At 39.0% G+C, this 20,369-nt stretch overlaps 1 protein-coding gene across 3 annotated transcripts in view; it reads left to right on the top strand.

Annotated features, from left to right (window-relative positions):
• The window catches only part of LOC117212510 (retinol dehydrogenase 12-like), a 29,563-nt gene extending 12,483 nt beyond the window's left edge, over nt 1-17,080 (top strand). For 2 of the 3 annotated variants that reach the window (XM_033457401.1, XM_033457403.1), the window contains exons 4-7: nt 1,771-1,890; nt 4,078-4,291; nt 16,492-16,685; nt 16,757-17,080. In XM_033457401.1, coding sequence (XP_033313292.1) covers nt 1,771-1,890; nt 4,078-4,291; nt 16,492-16,645 — 488 coding nt within the window. In that variant the 3' untranslated portion in view covers nt 16,646-16,685; nt 16,757-17,080. The remainder of the gene's footprint in view (nt 1-1,770; nt 1,891-4,077; nt 4,292-16,491; nt 16,686-16,756) is intronic. The other variant, XM_033457402.1, reaches the window with a different exon arrangement.
• The last annotated feature ends 3,289 nt before the right edge of the window (nt 17,081-20,369 follow it).

The following is a 20,369-nucleotide window of genomic DNA, read 5'->3' as shown; positions in this document are numbered from 1 at the left end:
GAGAGAGACTAAAATTTTTGTAATAATTACATCTTTTAATTTTATTAAAATTATTCTTGATACATCTTATTATGAACTCGTTTTTTCGACCTTGTCATATTAGACTACACCAACGACTCCGTGCTGGTGGTTTTACATCTTACTCGTATTAAACCAAGTGCTGGCACGTATTCACGAGTCATAGTTAAATAAATTAAATAAAACATTTATTTGCCATCAATTAGTTTAATATGTTACGTTTATTCAGTCATTTAAAGTGGGTTCGTCGTTAGTGATTTTAGCCACGTGTCTCAAGCATGAAGTTCAGGTTCAGGTATTTACCCATTGCTGTTAGCTCGGTACGTAGTTGTATATCACTGATTAAACAGTGCTGATAATATCTCTAATTGATTCATGGTAAGTCATCACTTGTAAATTTGTTGAAATTACTAAGATTTCTCTTCGATTTCCTCGTCAGTATCGTGAAAATAATAGACTTATTGTTACATGTTGGCAACCTAAACTAACCGAGTGGACTTCTTCTGTATCAAACTTCGTCGGTCTGCGCATGCTTTTGGAGTTTATATAAACATTTCCTAAAGTAAAGTTGTGCTTGATAATAAAATTGTTAAAATGAATCGTTTGTAGCATCATCTAGATCGATTCGTCATGTGAGGATATTCTGTCACGTGTTTGTCAGAGGTTATTGGTGGAGATGATTCAAACGTCTGACCATCACATGCTGGCTCTGTAGCCAGCCGATGGTGTAGATAATAATTATCTCTATGCAATTGTGATTATATCACGTGTCTCTTTTAGCGTTCGTATGATAATAAGTATCATAGTCCATGCCGCATGTATTACACATGGTTATCTATTCGATAGTCTCCTATAACATAATTAAATGGTACGGAACTCACTGTGTACGGAACACTCTTTTCGCAATAATGTTAATAGTTGGATATATTGTTGCATGTTGGGATGATGCTAGGATCTCATTGGTTGATCCAAGTAACGTTTCAAATTCAGGAAGACCGATTAAAGCATCATTTTTTCGATTGTTAAAGTCAGGAAATAGGATAAAGCACCGATTCTCAGAAAAATTGAAAAGCAAAGAATTAGCTGTTTTTTAGTTGTTTTATGCTATGGCTGTCAATTCCTGCGTTATCATTTAGGGGTTGACTCTATTACCTGTGCTTCGACATAGATAGGAGTTGATTTAGCAGCTTTAGTTGTTGCTGGGATTTGTGGTTCCATAGTCATTTCTTCTGAGAGCGAACTAATGGAATTGTTGAAATGAGTTTTGTATCGCAAAGAAGCGTATGAAATTTCGAAATGCGAAAATAATATAAAAACGCAGGTATAATATAATATTATCGAATTTTTATGCAGGAAAACCATTTATTATTTAATATAATTCACTCGACTTAACTCCATCATTCAAACTAATTCAATAAATTAATATAAAATATGTAAATTATTTATTTATTGCTGTATACCATTATATTAAAAGTAAATTCATTGTGGTTCTTCCCATATTTTATATTTTTATTACGATTGATGAAATATTTGCAATTGTATGTTCATATGATATTTTCGTTTCATTTTTAGCTATAAAACACATAGAAAAGGTTTGTACAAAGACTTGCACAGTTATCTATATTGAAGGAGTGAGGTATTATATTAAAGTCTGTCTTGTTGTTACTTCTAATAGTATTTAACTTAAAATATGAAACTTATTAATTTATATAAGTTATTCCTATACATACTACATCATATATCATGTTACAGGTGGTAATATACATTTTGAGGATTTAAATTTGGAACGTTCTTACTCACCTGTTAGAGCTTATTGTCAAAGTAAGCTGGCCAATATCTTATTTACTAAAGAATTGAATAAACAGTTAATCAGTAAGTAGCAGAATTATACTTTCAAAAAATTATACGGTGTAGTAATTTTAATTATTTCCGCTCTAAACGAACTGGTTCAATTGTTTTTAAAATAAATATTTCATGTGTAATTGAGAAGCGAAGAAGGAGAACATTTGTATATACGTTACTATGTTTGTAAAGGCATAGAGATAATAATAATTAGTAAAGGTATATGTAGAATGTACAGAATGTAAAATGTTACATATTTGTTATGCTTTTGGCAGATGATTCAACACCTTCGGATCGGTGGAAAGTTACAAAGTAAAGTGTAGCCGCAAAATTGACCTAGACCTTCAATTCCAAGGTCAACATTTTTTCATTGTAATTACGATAGTGGTCACACCTCAAATTAATTTAAATGTTCGACTTTCGCTAAATTATGTACTTGCATTCCCGATTCTTTCCCTGCCAAGTTTGCCCTATTATCATTTTACAGCCACATCGCTCGCGGTTGCGTTGCGTTACGTGAGTGACACAGCGTAGGTTGTAGGTCGCAGTTTGAAGATTAATCATAGTCTGTAACTCAGTCATACGTATGCTCGAATGTATTTCAGTGGTAAGATTTGCACGACACTTTCTTTTAACGAAATAAATAATAAATCATTTGATATAAATTAAATTCTTTCAACAAAATTATTTAAAAAATTAATAAAATGAATTTGAATAAAAGCACAAAACTATTAGTTAGGAGAGATATCTGTTCATATAATTATTGTGTGTATTGTAAATAATTTGATTTATTCATAAGCTATTAATGTAGGTAATTGCACAAATATTTTAAACGTTCCTAAAATTTTATAGATGTAAAATATAGAATGCAAATAAAAAAATACAGAATACGAAAAAGATACAAAATGCGAATGAAATGTAGAATATTGATAAAGTATAGAAAATGAATAAAATGCAAAATACAAATAAAATATAAAGGCACTTTAACAGTCGATATTATCACTATCATCCGTTTCTTGGAGTTTAAGGATATGAACGAGTTCCTATGGGTTTCTTTCTTTTTTGTACATACTATTCTTGAAAAGTTGTAGCATTTCGTTAGTTTTTGAGTTAGTTGTAATAACAACGTGCTTTGAGATTTCTAAAATCTAATCGAATTCTGTTTAATGCAATAACCATTCTTGGCTTCAATTCGTTCTGACCTCTCGTTTGTATTTCTTTCACTGAAAAAGAAAAAGATCTTCCTATATTTGCACCAGAGTCGGGCAAAGACAAACACAAAATTGCAAATTTGGAAAAGGTTTCGTATTTGTATTTCCGACTGGAACCTTTTAGTTTGTTAATTTTATTTCAAAATTGTGAAACATTAAGTTTCAGATCATTTTGTTCTTCAGTTTGTGAAAATTGGAACGCTTAAACAGTACCACTCATGCAAACACTCTTGTTTATTATCTTTTGTTCGCAATTTATTAAAAATGTAGTTTAATTGAGTTTTATGTCGTGAAATGTCCAAACTAATAGATGGCCTTAAAAATTATGAAGAATTTAAAAAATTGTATTGACATTTTTTTAATTTCGAATGACAATCTTTTAATGATACCGTGGAAGATGCTTTGGTAGAGTGGATACGATTTGTAAATTAAAAATGTGAAATAAAAAAATTCAATTTTAGCCAGATTTTTTTGAATGTGAACCGTTATGCGATTGGTGGGGTTTGGTATAAGGTGGTGGTACAAGATGCCGTGCGCGAATTAAGCTTTTTTGCGGCTCTTCAAATCCTTTTAGATACGACTAACGCACTTATACGCAAAATGTGCAAGTGTTGTACCACATTTGATAAATTTCAGGCCTTCTATACTGTAACCTTTTGACGCTCCGTAACGCTCGCAAAAATTCTCTTTTGGAATGCTCACTCCATTCGCATGATACACAAAGGATTATTGTGTGCGAGTGTTGAACTGCCGGACGAAATAATTTTAGTTATCGAAACCTAGCTGACTCCTGATGTCCAGTGTCCTATTTCTACTTCTCTCTCCATCCGACAGAATCTTTTCGCACCTAGTGAGATTGTCGCTATCTTTGTTCGGAGTCGTTTAAGCTTTAGTGTTATTCCTAAACATCTGAGCATTCCATTTGATGCATGCTTTGTTGAGTTTTGAATGTCCGCATATAATTACTGTGTTGTGTTTATATCTGTATCTTTTTACGCATTTTCAGCAGCTGAAATTCAAGGCATACACGTATATTCTTTACATCCTGGAGTAGTGAAAACAGAATTGTGTCGATACATGGATGCATCGTTTTTCCGAGGTATGACATCAATTGTAAGGTTGATCCAGCCTTTCATGAAAACTGCTGAGCAGGGTGCTCAAACGACTTTATATTGTGCTGTAGACGAAAATGCAGGGAAAGAAAGTGGTCTATATTATGAGTAAGTTAATTAGATATATGGAGGACATTTGCCCTTATAATGTGGTTTCGTATATCTTCACACTCATATTGTCACATATACATATTTTATTTTTTTCATTATTTATTCAATCCTTGCTTTTCGGCTGTAAATGGCTTTCAGCTATTAGCCCAACAATCCTACATAATCTTTACCCAATACGACAATAATATTTTTCTTTAACGCTTTACTACTTACTTCTCTAGTTCTCATTATAACTAACTTAACCTATTTTATCTTACTGTTTTCTTTGGCGCTGTTCCCTGCTCTTACCAGGTGGTAAGAAGAAGGTTCTTCTTTCTTCCCTTTCTCTCAAAATCCTCTTGATTTCCCCCCGCCCGCTGCCGCTTTATCCACAAAGTCTCCTCTACGTACCACCTCACATTTCTGCCTCCGCAGCTCTCCGCCAGATATTCTATCGCCTCTTTCTACTTCCATGCATATTCCACATTCTTATTCTCATTTCCACATCTGAATCTTGCTGTCACGAATAATGAATCTGTCCTTCCTCTTTGTCCTCTCTCTCTCAGATAATGCGACGTGCTTTCTGTCCTTATCTTCTTATATATGGAGTTATACCTTCACCCCTCTGTCTTTTCCTCTTTTTCCATCTCACCCCTTCCCCTCATCTTCTCCCCATTCTGTCCAATTCCCAAAAACATTTCTCCACTAGATCTGATACCTGATATCTGACTGCCCTCTTTAGTACCTTGTCCATGATCTTCTCAATCTTGGTCTCCTCCACTAGGATGTAGTTTGGCGTTCCTCTATCCCAGCATACCCTTAATATATCTTTCCTTTATCCTTCCAATCCCGTTTTTTCGTACTGTATCCAAATTGCGAATCCGCACACTAGCACACTCTCCATTAGATGATTCGAACATCCTCAATCCCCTATCGAATGATTCTTTAAATAGCCTGTCTCTCCAGTATTACGTCTTTTTTATTGCTATCGTCGCCCTGTTATCTCTGTCCGTTTGTGTCTTTACATCTTGCAACTCCTCTTCAATATGACTCTCAAATTCTTACTTCTTTAGCCTCCTTCAACCTTTCTCCTGTTCAGTTTCATTCCTTCTCATATTTTTCCTTTTCCTTCCTCTTCTCTCGAACAACATAGCATCATCTTCGTTTTCCTTGTGCTCATTGCGAGTCCTTTCTTCTCCAGGTACTTTCTCAGTCTTCTGAACACACTTGTCACTCCTTCTAGCCATCGTCGGTATATCATTCACGTAGGTTAATGGCCACATCTTTTCCCTTCTTATATGTACCCCTTTCTCCCCTTTCTTTCTCAAAGCCTCCTCCATGTTCAACAGATATACATTGAATAGCATGGGACTCTACCGCACGCCCCTTGTTGTCTCAAATTTCGGCATTTTTCCCTTTCCTGTCTTCATCATATCGTCGTTTCCTGGTAGATTGCCGTTACTTTTCGCCTCAAATTCCTTTGCACCTTTGCATCCCAACGTCCCCTCCAATCTGCTTCTACCAATCCAATTAAAAGCCACCCTCAAATCTATAAAGTATGCATACAGCCCCCTTCTCGTCCTGCTCTCTTCTCTGTTAATTACACGATGTATCACGTATATCGCGTCCATCGTCTTCGGACGATGTTCCCTCTCCTCTAAGCTTTCTCTCTATCTCTCTCTTCAGCTTTTCATTAAGGATGTTTGCGTATATTTCGTACGCTGTATGAAACATGTACGAGTGTATGTACGCTACTCTGCTTCTTCCGTTCTTTCCTTTTTGTATGAGGGGTAAATTATGTTGGTCCATTCCTTCGGTAACCCTCCCCCTTTCCAGATCCTGTTCAACTTTCTGCAGAATTCTTCTCAAATCTCTCTCGGCATGAGTCTTCAGGCTTCGTTCTCAATTTTGTCTATGGAGTTCGCTGTTGAGTGCCGTAGCGTGCAGACGTGTGTCTAGTGCTCCGTGAAGTTCATAAAACAACACGTGTCGCCCATCCGTCGAAAGTGAACACAGCCAAGTGTTTCCTATCTTTTAGAGAAAAATTCCTACGCTCCTAACCTCTACCCGAATCCTAGCCTCATAGCCTCTCGACTAGTTATTCAACTTGAATTAACTAGCTCGATGATGGCCCAGGAATCACGACCAGCCTCTCCTGAGCAAATCCACAATTGCTCCGCGCTACCTCCTCCGTGGCAAAAGTGTAACAGATCCCCCCGTACTAATGACGCCAAAAACTCTAAAAAGCGAAAAATAGAAGCATCAAAAATAAACACAAACGTCACCCAGAACGAACAGTCAACAAACCAAGTAACCACATACAACAGATACGCCATATTGGAGTCCACAAACGACTCCATGGAAATTGCAGACCCACCAGCAAACCAACACACCCAAAGAAATTCCCCTCCCCCACCAATATTTGTTGATGATGTCATCGACATACAAACGATGATTCAGTCCACAGAGAGAGATATCTCCAAAGAGGATTACAACCTAAAAACCAACAATAACAAAGTAAAAATCCTGCCGACAAACCCTGATGCATGTAGAAGACTCACCAAACTACTTAAGACCTTGAACGCCAACTTTCATACATACCAGCTCAAACACGAAAGACCTTTTCGAGTGGTTCTACGCAACATCCACCACTCAGCAGACATTGACGAGCTAAAATTCGAACTCTTAAAACACGGCCACGAAGTTATCAACGTTAGTAACATAAGGCATAGAGTCTCGAAAGACCCGTTATCCTTATTTTTTATCGACATAAAACAAAAGCCTAACAATAAGGAAATATACAACATCAGTCGTCTAATGAACTCAATAGTAAAATTCGAACCACCGCTTGTTAAAAAAGAGATAGTGCAATGTAAAAGATGCCAAAGGTACGGTCACACGCAGAAATACTGCAACCATACCTTCCGCTGCCTTAAATGTGCAGGTACACACTCCGCCGACCAGTGCACTAAGTCACTGGAAATCCCAGCGAAGTGCATCCACTATCAAGGTGACCATCCTGCCAACTATAAAGGCTGCTCAGCCTACAAAACCCTGTACACAAACAGGTACCCTAAACTCAGAGCAAAAGAGGTAACCAATCAAACACCCAGCCCGCCGAAATTCACGACTACCCCAATCCCCTCAACCAACCAAACACCCAGTCCTACTAAATTCATCACTACCTCTACCTCCTATGCCCAAGCAGTACAAGGCATCCAAAATAACCCGAATAGCCAAAGGGATCTTTCCCAAAATAGTGTCCCCAATTCACCTAACACAGACAATGTCTCTAGGCTTGAAAAACTAATAGAGAAACAATCGGAGCAAATAAATAATTTGCTATCGCTACTAACACTCATCATGGATAAATTAGTACGCCCCGACGCAAAATAAAACCAAGACGCATAGCTCTTTTGAACGCCAACGGTCTAGCGCAACACAAATTTGAACTAGAACTCTTCCTAAAACACCAGCAAATGGACGTAATGCTTGTATCGGAAACCCACTTCATCGACAAAAACTATTTGGAAATAAATGGTTACAAATTCTACCATACCCAACATCCCAGCGGAAGGACCCACGGTGGAACCGGAATCATAATCAAAATAAGTATTAAGCACAACGAACGTCCATAATTCCAGAAAGACTATCTCCAAGCAACAAACGTAGCAATAGAAGACTGCCATGGTACAATCACAACTTCAGCAGTATACTGCCCTCCCAGACACTCCTCCGCCGAAGAAGACTTCGCTAACTTCCTGAACACCCTGGGCAATAGATTCATAGCTGGAGGAGACTATAACGCCAAACATACCCAATGGGGCAGCAGACTGGTCACAGTAAGAGGCAAGAATCTCTTAAACAGCATAATAACCAACAATTTCAACTACTTCGCCACATACGAACCTACACTGGCCCACTGACACTAACAAAATACCTGACCTACTTGACTTTTTCATAACTAAAAATATTTCGCCAAGATACGTCCAAATCAACTCTTCGGCTGATCTCTCTTCTGATCATTCCCCCTTGATAGCAACAGTCAGTTCAACAATTATCGAGAACACACCTAATGGCTTTATTCATAACCAACTCATCAACTGGCAGCTCTTTAGAGAAGTCTTTAATCACTCAACTTCAGCCTTAACTTCACTACAAACTAATGAAGATATCGAAGCAGACACGGAATACTTAAATATGAGCATAATAAACGCTATCCGCTCCTCCACACCTACTAAGACTTCTATCAGCAAACGTGAATATCCCCATTACATATTAAAAAAATAGCAGAAAAACGTAGACTAACAAGAGTATGGCAGACCCATAGAACACCGGATGACAAACGCAAACTAAACAACGCAACTAGAAAGCTATCCAAAACCATAAAAAATTACAAAAATGACTGTTTTCATAAATATCTCGCCAGTTTATCCCCCACAGCTGACACCAACTACTCACTATGGAAGGCCTCCGGGAAACTCACGCCCCCCCAACCTAACCCTACAAATAATCCCTCAAATCCGCCATCCGCAAGGTGGATGGGCGCGTAGCTCTATAGAAAAAGCCAACTTATTTGCTAAATACTTGTCTAAAGTATTCAAACCCCATTCCTCCAAAGCTGCCGCGGACGTTACTGAATACCTGCACTCTCCCTTCCAAATGTCTCCTCCTATTGAACCCTTCACTTCTGCAGAGATTATAGAATCAATCAGTCGCCTAAATTCCAAGAAAGCAACAGTGCACGACCTAATAGGCAATAAAGCAATCAAGGAACTTCCCGTAAAAGGGATTGCACTCATCACATCGATTTTTAACGCTATTCTTCGCCTTGAATACTTTCCCAAGGCCTGGTAAATCTCACTGATTACCCTCATCCCTAAACCCGGAAAACCGATATATGAAACTAGCTCCTATCGCCCAATCAGTCTTTTACCTACCCTGTCGAGAAGATACTCACGAATCGACTCCTTCCACTCCTAGAGGACCTGAAAACACTCCCAGATCACCAATTCGGCTTCCGAAAACAACATTCAACAGTAGAGCAAATCCATCGCATAACCCATACGATCAGCCAAACCCTCGAATTGAAAAAATTTTGCTCAGCGGTTTTCCTAGACATCCAACAGGTATTTGACAAAGTATGGCATGAAGGATTACCTTACAAGCTTAAAAAGATCGAACCACACACCTACTACTCCATCCTAAGGTCCTACCTAACCAATAGACAATTCATGGTTAAATGCCTAGACGCCACTTCCACAACATCCCCAATAGAATCTGGCATACCCCAAGTTAGTGTCCTCGGACCACTGCTGTCCTCCATCTACACTGCCGATTTACCTATATCAACAGAGGTAACAATAGCGACATTTGCAGACGACACAGCGCTATTAGCTACTCATGCAGATCGGGTAATAGCCTCATCCACTCTACAGCGAAGTCTCGACTCCATGGAAAAGTGGTTTCATAAATGTGGCTTCAAAATTAGTGAAAAAAATCCTCATATGTAACCTTCGCGCTCCGAAGACAAACTTGCCCCCAGGTCACCATCAACAATACAACAATTCCTTGCATGGACTCAGTCAGATACCTGGGCATAACCCTGGACAGGAGACTAACTTGGAAAAAACGCATCTTAGATAAAACGAAGCAACTAAAGGACAAACTATAAAAATTCTATTGGCTATAAACACACAGAATAAAATTACCCTCTATAAGATCGTAATAAAACCTGTCTGGACCTACGGAATCCAACTATGGGGAACAGCAAGTAATTCCAACATTGAAATACTTCAACGCTTCCAATCGAAAACGCTAAGATCCATTATAAATGCACCCTGGTATGTCTCCAACGAACTAATACATCGCAACCTCAAGATACCAACAGTCAAAGAGGAAATAGCAAAATATAGCAGCAGATATTGCAAAAGAGTCAACAAACACCGAAACCCCCTAATTACTGGACTACTTGATACGTCGGACCAGATCCGCAGGCTGAAGAGGCACTACCTGCTAGACCTAAACGCTAGATTCAATTAGTTATTTAAATTAAGGAATATTTTCTTATTTATAACACTTACTTATAAATTATACTTATCTATAATAAGTATTAACTTATTATAAATAATTAGCCATGTCACTGCACCACACCAGAAAAAATTACTGAAAATTCTCAATGCGAGAATTGATTGTAAATTTTAATAAACAAATAAATAAATAAAATAAATTTTGTCTATGCCTCTGCTCTCTTGGACTCTCCGAGTGTCCTGATCACTTCTTTCGTTATACTTTTCATTTCCTACTTTGTCCTCTCCCATACTCCCAGCAGCGAAATATGCCTTTGACTCTTTCAGCCTTCTGTTCTTGTCCGCTAACTCCCTTCTTTTTTCTTTCCACTTTCCTATATTTCCAGTTTCTATATTCGTTTCTCTTGCTTGTAAACTCTTCTGTTAATCTTTCCGCTTCGAAACTTTCCCAGTTCCTTTCTTAACTCTCTCTTTCTTTACTTCCATGTTGCTTTCCTTATTGACTCCCTGATTCTGTCTCTTTTCTCTTCCCTCTGTGGTAAAACTCTACCCCTTCCTCCGACTAGTCACTCCTTTTGATTTCCCTCCTTTATCTCTCCAGCTCCTCTGTTCCTTTTATTGCTCCCCCTAACTGTACGTGATTCGAGTCCATCCGTACTCCTTTGTTCGCTTGCTTTCTCATCTGCTATCACGTAGTCTACTATTCAGGCTTTTTGTTGAGACTTGTCCTTTGCTTTTCTTTCATCCTATTTGCATTTCTTTCTTTCCCACTCTCGCATTGAAGTCTCTTCCTATTAGCAGCGATTCTTCCTCTTTCTCCTCTATGCCTTCCTCCATCGTTTTCATTGTTTCTTCCGTTTTCCGGCTGTACACCGTCACCACTCTTCAGATTTTCTTGCTGAACCTTCATATTCCTAAATATTCCATATTTTCTGTTTCTTTCAAGTGCTATCGCGTCGTCAGGACTATGTCCTTCCCTCCTGTTCTCCCTTACAGTCGAAATACACTACTTGGATCTTGCTGGTAGTTTATTATTTATGTTGGCCAGTCTTGCTCCTCTACTTGTGTCTCCATGAGCCGTACCAGTTCGAAATCCTTCATCTCCGTCTCCATACTTCTTCTCATTTACTCTCTTGGCCCGCCATATTCCATATCACATCATCATTCTTCTCTTTCTTCTCTATCCGCCCCCGCTTCCCTCGCCACATGCCTCTTCTATCATGCCTTTGTTATTAAATATAGGTTTGAGGTTGATATTTAATAGATTCACACGGACTGAGTTTTACTTTCTATATTTCACCACCTCGTACAAAACGCCTGAACACACCGGATACATTTAGATAATTCACACGTGGTCGACTCCTAAGACAATAGAGCGTCGTTAGAAGTCGTAACAACTTAGCTTGTAGGAATTAACTATCATACCAACTTAACGTTTCTCAATAGTCTTTCAGTTTGTCTTCCCTTTCATTCCAAATTATTCGTCGGAAATACCGAGTTTATTACACGTCCTTGAGTTGAGGTTGAGTGCGGAACAAATTAAAATTCCAAATTCTAATTTGTATATTACCTTCTTAATGATTTAATATTCCAACTCAGAAATATCTTTCTTCACGATCGTCGTATTACCGACAAAGAGTCCACGTAGTTCTTTCCAGTTCTGCCTGAGCAGTCGAGCTATGCGGACGTAAAACATAGTTCCTCCGACATTGTGCGACAAGAGTAGAGCAACAGAACCAATCAAGGATGGAAAAAGTACCATCAATAAGAATACTAAACAAAGGAGAAACATACATTATAAACAGGGCAGTAGACCAACAGAGCCCAATTAAAACAACAAGAGAAGTACAGGACTGCTCAAATACAAACGAAATAGAGATTGAAATCATACAAAAGGACGACGAAAAGAGCAACACCAACAAGGATCTACCACAACATAACGAAAGCTGGAAGACTGTAACTCCCAGCAAAAAAAGAAAAATAAACACAAACACAAATGATAGGAGGCCCACAGAAACAGAAAGACAACAATGGCTACAGGAAATTCCCACACAAAACTCCTTCAGCTCACTGATAGAAGAGATGGACACAGACCCTACAGAAAAACCAAGAGCGCACACTCCCAAGCCACCACCAATCTACATAGACGCAAAATAATAGACCCCCTCATTGATCTGCTAAACAGCACGGCAGGAAAAGAAAACTACACTATCAAACAGCTCAAACTGGACCAGGTAAAAGTACAAACTAATACCCCAGAAACCTACAGAAAAGTAACTAAAGCGCCAAAGGAAAAAACGCTGGGTATCACACTTACCAACCCAAATCCGACAAGAGCTACAAAGCAGTAATCAGAGGTCTACACCCTAAAACAAATACAAAGAAAATATGCGAGGAACTGGCCAAGATCGGACACCAGGTAAGAACGATCAACAATATAACCAGATTTGACACTAAGCAACCACTACCGCTACTCCTAATAGAGCTAGAACCGAAAAGCAACAGCAAAGAAATATTTGAAATTAAAAAAATCTCAAACACAATAATCGCAGTCGAGCCACCCAGACATAAAAAAGACATACCACAATGCATGCGGTGTCAACAATACGGACACACAAAAAACTACTGCAACAGAAACCCGGCGTGTGTCAAATGCGCAGGAAAGCACCTAACAGTGAACTGCCCACACACGGGAAAAATAAATGACGTAAAATGTCACAATTGCGGTGGAAATCACCCAGCCAGCTACAAAGGCTGCGTAGCCAGAAAACAACTACAAAGAAAACTTTTCCCGCCGATTCGAAACAGGACACACAACAATTTCCACACGCAACAGGACAACACAGAATCTATGTCAACACCAAATACACAGCATGTAATAAACAATAACCACACTAACACCAACACCATTAGAAACCGAAGCTACGCGCAAGTAGTCAACCGGTCGTCACCCTTAGATAATCAAGAACAGGACAACCACAGCAACGACGCTACAGAAATCAAAGAGTTAATAAAACATCCCATAAAAAACACCGAAATGCTCACAAAAATGATAAGCGAACAAAACGAACTCCTCAGACAGCAAACACAGCAGATAACAGTCATGTTACAATTACTTACTAACATGATGAGCAAAAAATAAAAATAGACACGCTTAAAATAGCAGCCTGGAACTCTAACGGCCTACGACAAAGGGCCCTAGAAACTAAAACATTCCTGTATAGCAATAACATCGATATACTACTCGTTTCAGAAACACACCTCACAATAAAAAGCTATATAAAAATACCGCACTACACCATATACGACAGGAAGCATCCCTCAGGGAAAGCACACGGAGAGACGGCAGTAGTAATAAAAAACGACATTAAACATCACCTACACAGCCAGGTCAGTAAGGAACATATACAAGCAACCACCGTTACCGTACAGACTAACAGCAACCAACTGCAGTTGTCAGCAGTATACGTACCGCCGCGACACAAAATCACAACGCAAATGTGGGAAGACTACTTCCGACACTTAGGTGACAAGTATATTGCAGCGGGAGACTATAACTCAAAGCACACACTATGGGGATCAAGAATCACCACATCTCGAGGCAGAACCTTGGAGAAATACATTAGAAATAATAACCTCAATATATTATCCACAGGAAGACCGACATACTGGCCGACAGACCTGAGCAAAATACCTGACCTGCTAGACTTTGCAGTTACAAAGGGACTAAACGCAAATAAACTAAACACAGCACCCAGCCTCGAGCTTACCTCCGACCATACGCCTATAATAATTACATACAGAAACAAACCAATACTTTACAGCAGCACAGAGAAGCTGTGGAATAAAACCACCAAATGGCAAATATTCAAAGAAATAATAGAGAGCAAAATCAGCTGCAACATGCCACTGAAAACACCTGAACACATCGATCAAGCAGTAACAACATTCACAGAAACTATCCAAGAAGCAGCAAGGGCAACCACTATACCGGAAACAACCAACAGACAAACAAAAACAGTTCCACTAGACATCCTCGAAAAAATTAGAGAAAAAAGAAAAGCGAAAGCAAAATGGCAAAAACACAGAACAAAAGAAAACAAAAAACTCGCCAAAAAACACCTAAACAAACTCGCAAAAGGAATAAAAAACAAAATAAAAGAACACAACAACAACGAGTTCACAAAGTTCATCGAGTCACTATCTGCTCACGAGAACTACAATTACTCCCTATGGAAAGCTACAAAAAAAAAAAAAAAAAAAAGAAAAAAAAATAAAGAAGACAATAAAAATGGTACCAGCAATCAGAAGAGCAGATAACACATGGGCAAGAAGCAACGAAGAGCAAGCTGAACAATTTTCCAACGATCTATGCAACACATTCACCCCACATAACATCAACAACAGCAACCACAATAGTCATACGGACGAGGATGCGCTAACTACTAGTACACCAACTGACAATCACTACACCATACCTAAAGCAACAGCACAAGAAATCAGAAACATAATTGAGAGAACAAAAAATAATAAAGCACCAGGAATCGACCTAATTAACGGCAAAATCTTGAAAAACCTTCCGCCAAAAGCGATAGGACAAATCACAATAATAGTTAACGCAATACTAAGAATACAATACTTTCCAAAAACTTGAAAACTGGCACAAATCATAATGATACCCAAACCAGGCAAGGACCCAAACGAAACCAAATCCTACCGACCAATCTCACTACTTCCGGTGTTCTTTAAGATACTAGAGAAAATAATTTACGATTGGATGAAACCCATAATAGAGAAGAATCAACTAATACCGGATCACCAATTCAGATTCAGAAACAAACACTCCACAATAGAACAAACGCACAGACTCGTCAACGAAATCTTACAGGCGCTGGAAACAAAACAATACTGCACGGCACTCTTTATGGACATTGAAAAAGCATTCGATAAAATAAACCACACTAGCCTACTTCAGTCAATCAGGAAACAGTTCCCGGGGCAGATATACCAATTAATCAAATCATACTTAAGCAGCAGAAGCTTCATAGTAAAAATCAAAGACACATACTTTGAAGTTAAAGAAATCAAGGCAGGAGTTCCGCAATGAAGCGTCCTAGGACCAATTTTATACACATTATACACGGCCAACATACCAACAACTAACAATAGCAAAATACTGACATTCGCGGATGACACAGCTGTTCTAGTCAGGCATACTAACCCTGCAACAGCAGTTACATTACTACAAGAACATATCACAAAAATAGAAAAGTGGCTTCAAGCAAAACAAATTAAAGCAAACCCCGATAAATGCAAACACATTACATTCACACTGCGAAAACAGAAACCACCAAACATTGTACTAAACGGCACACGCATAATACAAACAAGGCAAGTCAAATACCTAGGACTCCACTTAGATTCACGACTCACATGGAAACAGCATATTAAAGCAACAATAGACAAAATACAGATGGCAAGGAGACAAATGTACTGGCTAACAAGCCGAAAATCCAAACTAAGCATAGAAAACAAACTAAAAATATATAAAATGGTCATAAAACCAATCTGGACCTACGGAATAGCACTATGGGGAACAGCAGTAATGAGTCATATAACCAAAATAGAGGCAACGCAATCGAAAATACTCAGAACAATAGTAAACGCGCCATGGTACGTCAGGAACGAGGACATTCGTTAAGACCTGGGAATACCAACGGTCAAAGAGGAGATTAACAAAAGTGCAAGAAGGCACGGAGAAAGAATAGCAACGCACCCAAACCGACTGGCAGCGGAAACGGTCGACACATCAAGCATAAAAAGAAGATTAAAAAGGAAATACCCAACAGATCTCACAAGGACATAACCTAACAAACACGATGATGGTACCCCACTGGGGGTAGCCACCCACATGTTATATTAGCACACCGCTATAATATTTTACCAAATGTCCTACTGGACAAATTGTAAAATTTAAATAAATAAGTAATAAAAAAAACGTAGTTCTTTTATGTGTTCCAGACGGAACCCATGCCAAAATTGTATAATAGCGTAAAAATAGGCTTATAAGAAGTTTCTAATTACAGAATTCTTATTTAGTTCTCTATTATGGTAATTTGAATCTCTGAGAGGACATTGCCTTCCTTTGAAAATTTTGATTTAATTCTACAATATATGTTTATCTTTTAGCAACTGCAGAACAGCAAGACCCTCGTCAAAGGCTTGTAACGCTGAATTAGCAACCCGATTGTGGAAACGTAGTTGTGAATTGCTCGGTTTGCCATCGGAAGTAGGGTTTCAAGAACTAGTAAAAACAATCAGTGGTGAAGAAGTTGAACAATAAGAATATGTTTATATAAAGAACATTCATACAAAAAACGAAGGTAATTTACAGAAATTATTTAACTATTTCATGAACATTAACATTGATTCGATTTATGTAAAATAATTTCAGATATTTGAAGACCAGATTCTGAAGATCAAGTCGGAATATCAATAGTATCATATGATTGGAATGTTTTCGATTACAACATTCATATCGTGAGGTCGCTTAATTCATGGCTGAAATGTGTTACATGTAGTGTAAAAGACAAGAAGTAAGGAACGAAGTACGTTTATAAATATGTTTCAAGTTATAATTGACATTACGATTTACTCTTTCTTTTGAGTATTTTAATCGCACGTCTATCGTTAGTTACGGGTATACATTGACTGTTACGAATGGTGTAAGATGTTACATTTTATGTTTCTTAAAATAACAATTATATTGACACTAAAATAGTTTCGCTTTAATTACTAATTTTCTTTAGTACGCATTGAGATATGTTATTTTCTCACCTCTAATAAGTTTGTACAAAATTCAAGAACAAGGACTAATATTCAAAATTGATTAAATGCAATAATTTTTTAAATTTAAGTATATCTTATTCTCTCCTTTTCTGAAGGTCATATTCTCTGATATTTTACTCACAGTAACGTTTTTTTTTTAACGGAATGACCTTTTTTTGTTTATCATTAAAAAGGTGAAATTAAAACGCATCCAAACATGTCCCATAACATGATCATAAAATGATCTTTGGGATAGATACTGTTGCGTCGGGCAACACTCTACCTAAACCAGGCCACACATCGCGGGCAAGATGGCAGCCAGATGTCTTCGGATCCTTACCGCGTACCCTCAATAGTCTCAAGTACCCTCCATAAATCTCAGGAATTTCCTAGTCGGGGTCCTTCAAACCAAACAGATATTCTTTCGCTGAATTGTTTCCTAAAGTTTATTGTCCACCACGGGTTGACACGGGAAAGTTGCCTTTTCTCACGTATAAAGCCTCCCACTAGCAACTTTATCTCGAGGGCGGTTAGCATCCTTCTCCAACCACGACCATAGCAAATAACAAATTAACAACGAAGCCTATTTCCCTCACTCTCTTAGCCAAAATTGTCACCAACAAATCCGATGGTCCCGTGCGCTAGACACACCCATCCTTAGCTTTCCTCCGCCATAGCATCGTCACCGAACTTCACTGATTTTCCATCTTTCAAACAGTCAACATCTTTTAACAGGGTTTACACCCGTAGATCAATCACTCACTTATCTTATACATACGCACCAGCGTAACTATCTTCTTTACAAAGTTGTTGGAATAAACTGTGATTTATAACTTGTTATATCAGTGTCATATTCAATTAAACCACCTCTATTATCCTAAATGAAATAGGGGATCGATCATTTCGTGGCGTCGATTATCTAATTGTAACGGGAATTTACGACTCCCGTTGGCGTGCTTCCTCGCGATCGTGTCTCTCCGCGAATGGTCGAAACAGATACGTTTATGATGAATAGATCATGAGAACCACTGACAAAGATACAATTTATATGACTGAAAGAAGCAAACGTGCATCATGAATGGTGGTGACATTCTTCAGATCTTTTTTGTTGCCTTTTTCCGTGGCCACTCGGAATACAGAAATCTGTTCCTTCTTTTGAATGTTGCGAAGAGAGAAGGTACCCCGATTAAATAAATAAGTAGTAAATATCAATCAATTTATATCTATTATACAGTAAATATACGTCGGGTTTACATTAGACTTAGGGTTAGGGGCGTGAAACGAATCTTCGTTTGGGTTACACGTTGTCGTTATGCAATAGAGAAGATATTGACTAGTGCAAATACGATTATTATAGAACCGGACAAGTAACCGTGGTAGTTAGGTACTCGAGAAACTAATGACAATGATCCTAGGTTCAATAACGAATCCGCGGTCGACGGGATGATAGATGAACGTACTCACAAAATCTAAGTCGGACGCGTAATATTCACTGGTCGTAAAGGGTTACTCCTTTCATCAATGAGATCGCGAGCGAGAATGTCTTTCCCGTCCCGATGATGCCACGGAGGAAAACTATAATGGGGTGTGTCTAAGGACACGAGATCATCGGATTCCTCGGGGATAGTCTTCGTTCGGAAAGTAAGGGAAATTGACATTGCTGCTAATTGGTCAATCTCCATATCGGTGGTTAGAAAAAGATGCTAGCCGCCCTCGAGGGAAAGTTGCTAGTGGGAGACGCCGCTCATTGAAAAATAGGTCTCCCCTATCTTCCCGTAGTTGGGACAAAGACCGTTTGTCTGTTTGAAGGACTTTAGTTGACTAAATCTTAAGATCTATAACGGGCCCTCGAGCTAGCTGAACATGTACTGCGGAGACGCATCGACATCTGGCAATCATCTTACTCGAAGAATAGGGTCTGCGTGTGGCGAGCCACGGGACAGAAACCGTTGGAATGTTTACTGTCGCGTGTTGCCACGAATATTTCTTTTAAGGAGAGCTATAGAATTACTCCATACCTTTGTTAGACAAAGCGTTCATCCCGTGACCGCGGCTACGTTCGGCGACTGACTGTCGCCTCGAGCCCAAGTTCATTATCACAACTCTCGAACAATTACAATCGGATTGAATAACTACAATTGTTCAATTACAGCTATAGTAGACTCTAGGTTACAATGTTGCGGGATTATCCAAAATTCCAAAGCCTCCGATGTTCTTTCATCTCCGACATATAAATAAAGTAAATATAATAGTACTTGGGCGCTTGATATTTTCCAGCTCACTCGAGTATTAGGCTCCTCAATAACGGTTCGCTACAATCCTATTCAATAAAATTATTAATAATTCTCCGAGCACAAAATGCTAGATACTTTGCACTGCATTCTTCTCCTGAAATCGCACACATTATGTCTTAAACATTTTACGTAACGCAAGAGGAAACATTAATTCTCTCTACTCGGAAATTTCATAGGGCGGTTTTTGATGTGCTTTTATAGATTTCCATGAGTAAGAAGGTTTATTGCTCAACCTACCATTTCTTTTGCAAAATGTCGCGCGGGCTTGTTTACGTGTCTGAATACTATGGTCTTCTTCACGAGCTAAGCTTTTTTCTTTTAAACGTGGAGAAATTCTCATAGATATCCCGCCGCTTCTCAGAAGAGTAGCGGGGTAATATCAGACTTACCGATTAAAACTCCACGGTGGCCTATCTAACGCTTAACAGGAGTGCCCCGGGACCTCTTCCCAATTGCTGCCGGAGCACTCCCACGTTTTCTCCCATTCTGAGAGAGCCATTCTTCTGGTCTAGTTTGAACATTGAGAGGGACCACACCTCTCAACGCTATCCGCTGGGCCGTCGTGCAAGTGAGAGGAGATTCCATAACCTCCTCGGCGTGACGAACGCCATGACCATTTAGGGCGACGCAACGCCCTTCGGAACACTGTAAGAGCGAGAAGTTCTCACCTTCTCCTACTTTTCCCGCTCCTTTGCGAGCATTACTTCCTCGCAATAGGAACTCCTGTTACCCGCCCAAAATCGCTTCCACGGCTGACGAGGAGTTCAAACTCTCGCCAATCGCTAGTCGCAGGACACTGCCGGGAGCCTCCCACGCCGGACAAAGGTCCTCTCCGTAATGGTGACAAGTGTTCGTCTCCTTTTTTCCAATTTTCTGCAGGTACTCACCGAATATTCCTAGCTTCCCCTGAACGTCTCGGACCGCCTGCCAGGCGGGGGAGGAGAC

The sequence above is a fragment of the Bombus bifarius genome, unplaced genomic scaffold, assembly GCF_011952205.1.
Source record: "Bombus bifarius isolate JDL3187 unplaced genomic scaffold, Bbif_JDL3187 scf7180000008311, whole genome shotgun sequence".
Lineage (NCBI taxonomy): Eukaryota > Metazoa > Arthropoda > Insecta > Hymenoptera > Apidae > Bombus > Bombus bifarius.
Note: the sequence above shows the minus strand (reverse complement) of the source record. Positions and strands in the feature narration are given on the sequence as shown.